General features: G+C 41.3%; 1 protein-coding gene across 5 annotated transcripts in view; it reads left to right on the top strand.

Moving 5' to 3' along the window:
* Positions 1-12753, top strand: part of LRP6 (LDL receptor related protein 6) — a 65032-nt gene that overhangs the window by 39071 nt on the left and 13208 nt on the right. For all 5 annotated transcript variants that reach the window (XM_062490894.1, XM_062490893.1, XM_062490890.1 and 2 more), the window contains 5 exons: positions 1124-1308; positions 2969-3295; positions 6622-6824; positions 9437-9648; positions 9833-10023. In XM_062490894.1, coding sequence (XP_062346878.1) covers positions 1124-1308; positions 2969-3295; positions 6622-6824; positions 9437-9648; positions 9833-10023 — 1118 coding nt within the window. The remainder of the gene's footprint in view (positions 1-1123; positions 1309-2968; positions 3296-6621; positions 6825-9436; positions 9649-9832; positions 10024-12753) is intronic.

The following is a 12753-nucleotide window of genomic DNA, read 5'->3' as shown; positions in this document are numbered from 1 at the left end:
CAGAAGATCTCTTCTGATCTTCACCAGATCAGAAAAAAAATTACTCGGGCCAGAGTGCCCATTTTTCCTTACAGCAATAGTATAGCTGTATACTTACATAAGTATACATATAGTATAGTTGTACTTCAGATGGAAGTTTACAAGGCATTGCTGCCATGGGGGCAATTCTAACACTTGGCTCTGTGCTGTGTTCAACTGCAAAATTTATATGCAAAGTACTTGCAAAATTTTTAAGAAAAATTTGCAAGTATGCCTGGTGTCTAAAGAGTTTCTCCTCCTTGATCATCAGTTTCTGAAGCAACCTTTCCTATTGTGCAATTGGTTGGAATTGAAAGACTTCCCAGGAGTCTGTTAGTAGAGTTATTAAAATCCAAAGGTGTAAATATTGGATAGCTGCCTCTCACTTTTTTTTAAAATGGTATCAGCTTAATATTTTGCAAGAAGTGACTAACTAGCTATTGAATATATAATATGCAAATATACGTCCTACTCTACTGAGCAGTGCCTAAAGAAAATGTAAACATGTGCAAGTCTGTCCTTCTTCCAAATGAGCCATAAACTGGCATGTGAGTATGTAATAATTGTATTTTTGCTCCAGTGGAAATGCCATACAATTTTGTGTGTCTTGGCTGAGATGTAAGACACTTTTTACTTGGCTGGTTGACTTAGTTGTGTGGACAGGAGCAATGGCACCTATTAACAGAAGTACCCTGCAGATCTACCTTTTTGTGTTCCTTCACAAACTGGCTAGAAACAGAAGATAAGTGCTCTGGAAAGCACCCTGCTAAATAACCAGGTATAAATGAAGGTGCCCAACTGCCAACCTCTGGCTCTTAAATGACATGTATGGATTAGTTACTAGCCAAGTGCTGTCACACAGAACTTGCTGGTGAAAATCCAGGTCCGAGTGGGGAAAAAATTACATTGGAAGCATTTTGAGGAAACTTGACTCACTTTCTTGCCTGTACTTTGGGGAAAAAAACTCATTTAGGGGTTAATGGGTCTTAATAAATGCTTGAATTTACAGCTCTTCTTTTTCTCTTATTCTTTGTAAGGATTTTTGTTTTGTTTTTCCTCTTGGATTGAATGCAATTGTTTTTCTTTCTGCTGTTCTTTTAATCAGGTTCATGTACTGGACTGAGTGGGGTGGCAAGCCAAAGATTGACAGAGCTGCTATGGATGGCAGTGAGAGGACCACGCTAGTCCCAAACGTGGGACGTGCTAACGGCCTGACCATTGACTATGCCAAGAGACGCCTGTACTGGACTGACCTGGACACCAACCTCATAGAGTCCTCCAACATGTTAGGTGAGCCCCAGAGCCCTGGGCAGCATCCTGAGGGCAGTGCTCTTTTTGCAACTCCCTCATGGCAAACTGTGGCTTAGATAATGCAGTACACATCATATGACAAAAATAGAGTTTCCCAACCTCGCACATCTTTAATGTTTGCTTCTATAATTCATATTTATGTAACACTGTGGTAGGAAGGCCTCGATTTTCTTGTAGGTGATTGGGTTGCTCAGAAAGCTAAAATTACACGAGGTATATGTATTTTCAGTTATATGTAGGACAAAGATGTCAACTTTGCAGTGTTTTGGAGGGTCTTGTTTTGCTACTCTCAGGAGCACTAGAAAATACATAACAAAGGTAGAAAGAAAGCCAGCAAGAAGATAACAACAGATTATTGAACATATAATTTAATACAATTTGGTTTAATGTCTTTGTTAGTATCCTCAGGCATTTCCCCCACCTCCCCTGTACTCTGCATGTTAAGGACCTTTTCCTGGGTAGTGTTTATCAGCAGGAGAGTTTTGTGCTGGGATCTGTGATGATTTTATAAGCTGGTAATTGCAGCTAAATGGAGGTGGAATATTTTATTTTTCATTATCCCAGAGTACTCTGTGGAGGACCTAGCCCCTCAAATTTGCACAGTACCTTGTTTTAACTCTCAGCACCCATAGGAGTGAACTTCCTTGTTGTATGCTAAATTATTCATATTAGCATTAACAATAGCCAATATTTAAGCATTAATAATTAGCCAGTATTTAAGGTTGAAGGAGTTAGTCTGCTTTATACAGTATTCTTGCAGCAGTGGAACAAAGCTAGAGAAAGATCAAAACAGGAAAATGCAATATGGGAGTTATGTGTGATGGACAAGCTTTTCTTCAGCTTCTCATCTATTTTGGTGGGACTGGACATGGCATTAGAGCTTCTCCCTGTGCCTGTGGCTGGTGACAGCAGAGTGTGGGGCTGTGCATCCTTGACTTCTCTGTGCAAAGAGGGAATGACTTCTTGCTTCATAATCTCCCATTCATTTTGTGTGACTGCACAGCAGGAGGTGCCATGGTAATGAAGTGGTTGATACAGCACTGTTGAAATAATTTCCCCCTGCTGTGTCCTGCTCTTTAAGATCTCTTAGCATTTCCATAGTATACACAATTAGCTGTTTCCTGTCCTGACTTTCTGTCTGCTCCTTCCTGTTGTGACATTCCAGAGACAGGTTAATTTGGCCTTGTACATTTAATTTTTCTCATAATGCAATGTAGTATTTCATTAAGCTCATGACAATTTTCTTTTTATAAGCACTGGGAAAAGTGTGGTGCAAGAGATGCTCAACTGGAAATACAGTGTCAGGATCCTGGATTAAATTGAGAGGCATTCTGTCAGTTTTAGGAAGGAGGTAAAGGACAGACTCATTCTGAGAACCCTGATAATTTTTGAAATTGAAACTTCTTCTTCAGTAAACCACATTTTTTTCTGTGAATGGCAAGCAGGACTAGCACATTTGTGATAGGCTCTGAGATTCTTATTGACTACTGTCCATTACTCTGTAATTTAGTCTTGTGATGATGAAATAGTAATTTTAAAGTAATAGCATAGTCTCTTTCTGGGCAGGGGACATGTTCAGCAGTATACTGCTTGTGCCCATATAACTCTGCTTTTTCTCTCCTTCATTTTTTCGACACAGGCCTTGACCGTGAGATCATAGCTGATGATTTGCCTCACCCCTTTGGCCTGACCCAGTACCAGGATTACATTTACTGGACAGACTGGAGCCGGCGCAGCATCGAACGAGCCAACAAGACCAGTGGCCAGAACCGAACCATTATCCAGGGGCACTTGGATTATGTTATGGACATTCTGGTCTTCCACTCCTCCAGGCAGGCAGGCTGGAACGAGTGTGCCTCCAGCAATGGTCACTGCTCTCACCTGTGCCTGGCAGTCCCCGTGGGAGGGTTTGTCTGTGGCTGCCCAGCTCACTATTCCTTGAACCCTGACAACAGGACCTGCAGTGGTAAGCCATAAGGAATGGAAAGGAAGTGCAGGAGCATGGGTCTAGTAACTGATGCCAGCATTGTACTTGGAGGAAAGAAGAGTTTTACAGTTCTCCAGTAGTAATATCTTACTGAGTTTTAAGATAACATAGGATGTTGAAAGCAAACAAAAAGAAAAATATAAAATAGTCTTGCAACATACCAGTATCTTAATTAAATAAGAAGAATGGCTGTTAGTGATTTTTTTCCAGTGGCTGGGCTACATCTGTGTAAACATGAAAGCTAAAAATATTTTGTTTCTTTGTCTCTGTCAGACCCACTTCAAGTGCTTACTTGCTTTCTTATTTATCTGCTTATATATTTCTGGTCTTGCCTGGCATAAAGGGTATGTGATACTTTAGTCTGGATTCTAGACTTCCTGCAGCCCTTTCTATGGGGTCAGGATTTCATTCTGTAGTAGCTGTATTTGCTGGCTGATGAGATTCTGATTGGGCCATTCTCAGACCTTTACAAGTGTTTTTCCTCAGTGAGGATGGGTTGGGCTCTATGGCTTCCCCAGCAGTCTGGTTCCTGATCTCAGTGCAGCCAAGCCCCATTTTTCTTTATTGTTGTGCAGAATACAAACCGCAAGGCCCCTCAGGCAGTGTGTAATTAGTTTCTAACCAAATAATTTATCCATCTCTCAATAACTGGCTGGCAGTGAAGCTCTCATAATTTTGGCAACAATTTTGGATGGCTGATTTCCACTGGTGTCATTCACATTAGTCAGTGGGTGAAGAGATTCATGGTACAGAGAGACAGATTGTATCTCATCCACCTTATGCATGAATAGAGACATCCAAGTGTTGTTTTAAAGCCAACAGCTGGGCAGATTGTTCCATAAATGCTACCTCATGGCATTTTTTTCAAAACCATGCTTTTCAAAAATCTGCTTTTTCTACTCCCCATGTGTTCTGTACCTCTCCTCTCCTTTTTGATTACAGTGGCCCCTTGCATGACAGCTGGATTCTTGCACCCTGGTACTTTCATGTGTTTGTGCAAGTTAGAGGCACAGCTGGCACCTATCTGATAGTAACTGTGATCTTCTAGGTGGAGGAATTTGACTTCCAGTGGAGAAAAAGTATCAGAATGATCAAAGGTCATGTTTTTCTTGTGAAAATGCTCCTGGAAGAAGAGCAAGGAGCAAAATATAGGAAATACATTGTAAGCAAATAGAACCATTTCCCCATGGTACAGTTCAGAGCTCTTTGTGTGGTATTAGGAGTTTTCCTCTGCCACATTCAAACCTGGGAACTTTCCAGCTTCTCATTTGTAGGTAATTGGAGATTTAGGCCTCTCTGCGTATAATTTAATTCCCTTTTTCGGACACTATAATTGGAGCATGAATTGTTTTAACTTTCTCTTGTCTGTATTACTTGCTTATGTATCTCCTGAACATTATTAGTCCAGGCCCTGTCCAGAGGTCCTCCCTTCTGGAATACCCTGCTCATGCATGCATAGGTTCTTTTAATTATGCTCTGGTGGGATTTCTTCAGACCTACCACGTGTCATGAAGTTGGAAGGCAGGGTTACACAGGAGACATACTCAATGCACTCCACTTGCCTGCTGCCAAAAATGCAGTTAAAATATGTGACTATTGGGAGGGAGGATGATGAAAACTGGAAAGGGATTTCTGAAATTGGTTCTGTTTCAGAGATGTGGAGTCTCAAGGGGAGAAATTCTGCTATTGCTTTTTATAATGAGCCATCAATTCAAAGTTGTAAGCCAGGCAGTCTTGGAAAGTGAGAGGGTGTCTTTGGGGAAAAGTAGAAATAATTTTAGGTGCTTATATGTTTGCTTGCATTGTTGTACTTTTTTTCCTTTTCCATTTCTAGCATAACTTCTTGGTAAGAATTCTGATGTTTCTGAATCCATTGTTTTGCTATGCACATTCATATAAACTTGTCTTTGCTTTATTTTTTTGTGCTTTCTTCTACAGTTTAGAGCTAAGTAGAAGGCAGCTTAAATTATTGGAGAAATGCTTGGAGGGAAAATGCAAGTTTTTCAAAAAGCAAAAATACCTTGCAATTAGGCCTGATTGTTATAGGATGTTAGGACAGAGTGTTGGTTTCCAAGGAAACTCCCTCCTACCTTTTCTTTTTCCAGCAGTCAGAATAGCTGTTCAAAGCATATGCTAAAATAACAAAGCAAGGTGATGATGTTCTCTGGGAGACTTTTGCTTTCTCCCGGTTCCCAGGTGCTGCCTTACCTGTTTTACAGGCTGGTAAATGAATGCAGTGTCCCACTGCTAATCTCTCTCCACACTTGGGCTGTAGAGAATTGATTGTACAAACTTCAGGGAGGCTTCAAGCTGCATTTTTGGCAATTGGGTCTTGTGCCATCTTGCACAGCAGTGGCTTCAGGTAGAGCATTATTGAAAAGAACCTTCTGAAAAAAGAAAGTGCTTTCACCACCTTCTCTGATTTCTGACCTAGTTATGTAATACAGAGATAATTTTTTTCAATAATGTATTAAATGCTTTGTGCACTTACTGTAGCTTACAGCTGGTAAACTACAGCTGAATGGGGTGTTGAAATCTTACTTTCTGCTCTTTGATGCTATTTCTAATTACAAAGAACAAACACTTTTCCTGGAAATTTTTACTGGGCAGAACATCAGATTTCTCCTTCTCATTGCAGGATGTCATTCCCAGATAACCACCTAGAAACAGTAAAGATACATAGATTTGAGAAGAGCAAATACATTTTTCTCCAAAAACACAGCCTTGCACACACTTAAGAAATTTTCCTGTGAATTAGTTGTTTCATTGCAGTACAGGCAGAAGGACGATTTGTAGGAACAGGACTGAACCACTGTCAGTCTCTTTTCCCTGAAATGTCTAAATAAGGAAGCAGTGCTGGCTTTTTCTCACCTTCTTCTGCAAGTAGAAGTGGACCTAGCAAAGGGTTCAACTTCAAAATAGTGGAGCTGCATTTCCCTGAGACTCCTTTAGAAAGAAAATGGACGGTTCTTTGAGAGCCATAATTGACCATTCTTCTTTGAGATCCTTTTGATAGAAATCTTCGCATTCACTAGTCCTGCCACTTAAAAATATCTTATCTTTGCCTGTCACATCCACGTACAGGCATTTATAGTGAAAAGAGGTCATTTTAAAGGCTTTTCATGCTCATCAGAGGTTGGAATTGTTATGTTTTGATTTTTTTGTTTGGTTTTGGCAAGAGGGAAAAGGGGAATGAAATAAATGTCTAGTTATGGATTGTGGCTGTCTTTCTTAAACATAAAAATGCCCAATGTTATTGCCACATGTAACCCTTTCAACCCCTTTTCTTTTTTTGACCCGTCCAGCTCCTACCACCTTTCTGTTGTTCAGTCAGAAGAACGCGATTAATCGCATGGTGATAGATGAGCAGCAGAGCCCAGATATCATACTCCCTATCCACAGCCTCCGCAATGTCCGAGCCATTGATTACGACCCCCTGGATAAGCAGCTCTACTGGATCGACTCTCGGCAGAACATCATCCGGAAGGCACAGGAAGATGGCAGCCAGGTACCCTGAGGGGCTGGAATTGCTGAACGTTTGGCATCAGCCTGTGCCAGACAATGACTGGTTGTATAGGGATAATTTAGATGCACAGATTTCCCTGTAGGTTACTGTCCCTTGGCAAAACAAGTGGTGTCTGGAGTTTTCTGGAGTCCTCAGTCAGTAAATCTGGGAGGTGCAGCAATAAATAAAACATGGAAAACCAAGGCCAGCTTAAGGATACTGTTGTTCCTAGTACGTTATTTGCTCAACAGCGCCGTTTGTCTGGAATATGTTTGAAACCCTTATTTGAGATGGGAAACATGGAAGGGAAGGTTCTTGGGAGAAACAGGGAGTGTGATAAAGGTACGTGACCAGAGTGCAGGGGTAGATTCTCTGAAACAAGGAAGTTGGAATTACGTGAGCACACCACTGTGTCTGCAACAGATAGGAAGAGAGTTGTTATACATCAGCGGGGCACGGAGTGACTAGACTGAACCTGTAAAAAATGTTGCAGGCTTGGGAAAATGTATTTGACTGGAGAATACAGGAAAAGTAGGGTAGGGTAGAAGGCAAGAGGTAATGCAGGCTGTGGTGGTTCAATGCTGGCTGGAGGTCAGACACCCACCCAAACCACCCTGTCACTTCCCTCCTCAACTGGACAGGGTAGACAAGATACAGCAAAAGGCTCATCAGTTGAGATAAGAGCTTACAGTCTGTTCATCACGCTTTGTTCTGCTGCTGTTCTTTCCTCGTGGACAGGAATCTTCCCTGCTCCAGTGTGGGGTCACTCCCACCGGAGATAGTCTTCCATGAACTTCTCCCTCCAAAATGCATCCTTCCTATGGGCTACTTTTCTTCATGAACTTCTCAGGGAGAGTCCCTCCCATGAGGCACAGTCCCTCAGGAACAGGCTGCTGCAGCCTGGATCCCCCACAGAGTCACACAACCTACCAGGAAACCTGCTCCAGTGTGGGCTCTTCTCTCCATGAGGTTTTCCTTTGGGCATCTCCTTGCTCCAGCAAGAGCTCCTCCATGGGCTGCACTGGATCTCTGCATCTCCATGGGCTGCAGGGGCACAGGGGAATCATGGAGCAGCTCCTCCCCATCCTTCCTCACTGCCCTTGGTGTCTGCAGGGCTGTTCCTCTCACATATTCTCACTCCACTCTTCTCTGACTGCAGATGGTACTGCCCATTCATTAACTGTTTTTCTTAAATATGTTATCTGAGAGGTGCTACCACCATCCCTGATTGGCCCAGCCTTGGCTGTTTGTGGGGCCATCCTGGATTTGGTGGTGTTGGCTCTGCTGGGCATGGGGGAAACTTCTAGCACCTTCTTAGAGAACCTATCCCTATAAACCACTACCAATATTTTTGGCCATACAAACATATTTTGGCCATACAAACCCAATATGCAGGTTTAGTGAGGCTAAACCACTGTGAGCAGTGACCAGTGACTGCTTAGTCCATTTGCATTTTAAAAGAAATCTTTTCTTCCTGATTGAGTGTGGGAGGAGCGAGAGACTAAGATGAACAACACAACACAAGAGAGATGCTGCTATATTCAGTTGAATTTTAAGAATGTGGTTTCTGGTGGTGGTGTGGTGGTATTTGGATTCTGCTGTATGCCCTTCAGCCTTAACTCTAAATTTAGCAATGCTTTTAATTTGGAATATCTAAATAATACCCAAAACTAGTCAAAGTCACACGTTTTTGCCAGCTTTAGCAGAATAAATAAATGGAAGACTTGCAGGCACACCATTTCATGGAGGTGACAAGCCAGATAAAGTTAAGCAAACTTTCTGGTGAAGTTTAATTTGGGGATGAGAGGTTAGAGGCTACTCACTTCATACGCATGGCTTCCAAAATATATATGTAGGCCATGTTTAGTGATTTATTAATCCTCTTCAGAATTTTAGAGAAGTGCATGAAAGATGTTGATGAGGTTCTTTCTAAAGGTAATAATAATTAAAAGAGAAGAAAAAGTCATGCCAGGTCCAGAAGTCTAGACCAGTAGAAGGCAAGACCTTGAACTAGTAAGGTGTTAGCTGGAAATGCTCTGAAATCAGTGTTATACACTAGCTGATGTCCTTTCCATCTTTGGGAGAGCTGCCTTCCATTTATTAGCCACCCTCATGTCCTCTAACTGTGATGGCAGCAGTGGTGGAGAAGAAGGAGGCAAGCATTTCAAGTGCTGTCTGGCCTCACTTTGCCTGTGTTTTTATCTGCTCAGCTGCAGCTTTGGGAATTATTGGTGGTACATTTCTATTGTAGAGTGTGAAATGTTCTGGGTTTGGGTCTATCTAAACTGAACTCTTAAGCTGTCAAAAAAGGAGAGGAAATACAGAAACTGACCCTGGACTTTGAACACAGACAATTTGGACATACTGGTCAAACTTGCAAAGTCTTACAAGCTACAGTCAGCTTGTGTGATTGCAATTACAGCAAACGATCAGGACGAAGTATCTCTCTCTTATCAAATGTGTTGGTATGGCAACAGAACTTGAGTCTCTCCTTGCTATACGCTAATATTTTGGCTGAGCAGTAGTTAGATATGGTGCATCCATAGCAAATAAAGTTATTCACATTAGATTAAGATTAAATGTTCTCCTGTGTATTATTTCTCTTTCCTTTGCAGAGCCTCACTGTTGTGACAAGTCTAGTTCCCAATCAGAACCTGGATATGCAGCCCTACGACCTGAGCATTGACATCTACAGCCGCTACATCTACTGGACCTGCGAGGCCACCAACGTCATCAACGTGACTCGCCTGGATGGGAGACCCATGGGAGTGGTGCTCAAGGGGGATCAGGATAGGCCCAGAGCCATTGTGGTGAATCCAGAGAAAGGGTATGTAGGGAAATTCAGGCCCAGGGTTTAGAGAATCAAGTTGTTTTCTTGCTGCAGCTTGTTTTCTGTTTCTCAGAATGAAGAACAACTTTGACATTTGTTAAGATGTCTTGAATTTGTAGCAAAATGTGGAAAGATCAAATAAACCTTTTCTTTTTTTTTCTTCTAATCATTCCTGTTCCAGATATATGTATTTTACCAACCTGCAGGAGAGATCTCCTAAAATTGAGAGAGCAGCATTGGATGGAACTGAGCGAGAAGTCCTTTTTTTCAGTGGTTTGAGCAAGCCCATTGCCTTAGCAATTGACAGCCAGCTGGGCAAGTTGTTCTGGGCTGACTCAGATCTGCGCAGAATTGAAAGCAGTGACCTTTCAGGTAGAGTAGCACCTTAATTCAGTGATTCATCTGTGTGGTGTGGGTGTGGGGGAATGTGGAGAAAGGTGTCATCTTTTCCTTCCTACTATAAACAGTCTGTACTATGATTCTAATCACTCTCTGAATTCCCAGCCAGGGAATGTGCATGATTCATGCAGCGAGTCTTTACAGTTTCATGACTCTGTGATTTGCATTATTAATTGCTACACAAGCTATTTACTTCAGTTTCTCACTGCAAAACCTTTGTAGGGTTTCCCAAAGTCAGTTGATGAATAAATAGTAGCAGTTTTGGAAAGGGGAGAGAAAAGATTGGTTTTTTTTGTTTTTTTTTAAAGCATTGCTTTTGGTGCAGTAATCTGTCAATCAGAGGAAAGTTCCCTGTTAGTGGAAAAATGTGTCCTGCGGAGTTGAAGCAGCAGGTGTCCAGGTTACTTATGAATCTGTCATTGGGGTGAAAAGATGTGAGCATAGAGAAGATCTAACATCTCTCTGTCCTCCAAAGACAAAAACCTCCCTCTTCCAGCTGTGGAATTCTCTTTGCCTGCTCCCCAAGATTGGTTATGCTGCTTGTCTGACCTCCTCTGAGTTCCTTCAGCCCATTTAACAGTAACCTAATAACACCATACAGAAAAAGACAAATAGACAGTGGTGTTCTCTTGGCTTGGAAAGCTGCATCAGTTCAGGAAGGAGTCCAGCAAGCAACCAGAACTGGAGCAAGAGAAGAGGGGTAAATCGTATGTTCCAGATAGGGTAAGAAAGACAAATATCTTTCATTTACTAGCCTAATCCAGCAAACTGCTGGATCAGCTCAGCTGCCTTATGCAGCATCAGTACTAATTTGTGTTACAGATTGAGCTGGATGTTGTTGCTGGAAGTGAGAGTTGAAAATACAACAGGAGTTATGACAGCTTGCAGTAGTGTTTGTGGTAATGTCTTCCACTTACGACATGGTACCTTCATTCAAAGTAACAGCATGTAATCCTGTTGAAACCACTCGGATTTTCAGCCTTTTGTTAAGTTCCTAGAGTAAGATTTTGGTTTGGAAAACATTTTGTTTTTCCTAGATGTTTGGAATTAAAGCTCAGAAAGACAGTATTTTTTTCAGTGGTGTGGCACTGTAAGATTCAGAGTTATTACTGAACTGTGATATTCTGAGTGCTTACTGTTTTAAAATGCAAGACAGAACCTGAGTTAGTAAATTATTAAAAAACAAAAAGAAATGCTGTGGTGTTGCTCAGTATGTTTCAAGCTGTCCCAGATCCAGGGTTTGCATGAGTAGAGTAATAGGCAGGAGAATATTACACGTGCTTTATTTCTCTCTGTCTGTTATCTGCCTGAAATTAGGACACCAGACAGGAGATGGGTCTAATTTCTAATTCAGTCTAGGTTTAATCATTCTGCTTTTTTTTTATTTTTCCTTAAAGATGTGGCTGTTGAATTACCAATGTTGTGTAGTAAAAGCTCACCATATTTCGAAAAGCACAAAGAAAAACTGTTCCAAAACCTCTCTTGCTTTTTGGCATTTGCACCACAAATGGATTGCTATAATCACCACGGTAAATTGCTAACTGCTGAGATGCATTCCTGTGCTTAGGAATGCTGATTAATAAGTTCTTTTGACCAGCAGAGTAATTTTTCTGTGTGTTAGCTTCTTAAAAGCATTCAGTCACTTGCTCTGTCAATTCTGTAGATGCCAGTACCCATAAAGACAAGGACAGCCAGGATGCCTTTTATGTGATGTAGTCCTTCTTTTTCTCCCTGTCCTTCAGGCATGTAGTTAGGACTTGGTTATTCTGCCCAAATGGAAGATCCTATTGAAGTTAACCAGATTCTTCACATGATTAAGGGGTTGTTTATGAAAAGATGACTGGAAATAGCTCCCTACCATGGAAACTATTTGGAAATTAGTTCTTCTATTCCAGAATAATTAGTGTGATTTGGAAATGCCTAATGATTCTGGAATTAAGTAATTTTTATTTGGAAATAGAACGAGCTATGGGTGTGTCCTGATTTGTTGTATTTATTTGGTTGGTTTTAAGTCTTTTTGTAAAAGGTATTGCTGGGAAGGGAATGGTGATGCCAGGAGACAAAGCTCCTCTTAATCATGCCTCCCTTTCATCTGACATTCCCAATAAAGGAGACTAGCACCCTGATGAGTCAGCTTTGGGTTTCATTGTTGGTTTATGGAAGAAGGGATTTTAGTGTCTCAATTTAGTCAGAAATAGTCAGTTACACTTGGTCACAAATATTAAAAAGAAAGATTAAGACATTAAGAGAGTGAACATACTAAGCTTCAGAGCTTTAGGAACATACTGCAAAATGCCATGCTGATTGATGTGGGCATGGCAGAGCAGGGCATGTACAGACTCCATTTGGGTAGGTCAAGGTCTTAGCTTTTGTATTCCTTCCTATTTTACCCTATTCTCAGCTTAACCTTATTTCTCAAGATGCAGGTTTCTGTTTCTTACCTTTTCCCAACAGAATTAGTCATGTTATTGGGGTTTAATAGATGGTTGCAGTTATTTAGGTTGACTTACATCACTCAGTCTATTAATTTCTACATCAGTCTGGGTATAACCTCCTTCAGAATTCATCAACGTCTTTCCTTAATCAGATTATTGCTGGTGTTGCTCCAAAGTGGTGGTAAGAGCCCAGCCTAGCTGATTTGAATTCCCATGTTTTCCTTCAGGTTTTAATGCTTGGTAAATATTTGGAAGGTTACTTAACTTC

Source organism: Cinclus cinclus, chromosome 4, assembly GCF_963662255.1.
Source record: "Cinclus cinclus chromosome 4, bCinCin1.1, whole genome shotgun sequence".
Classification (NCBI taxonomy): Eukaryota; Metazoa; Chordata; class Aves; order Passeriformes; family Cinclidae; genus Cinclus; species Cinclus cinclus.
This window is presented reverse-complemented; position numbering and strand designations above follow the sequence as displayed.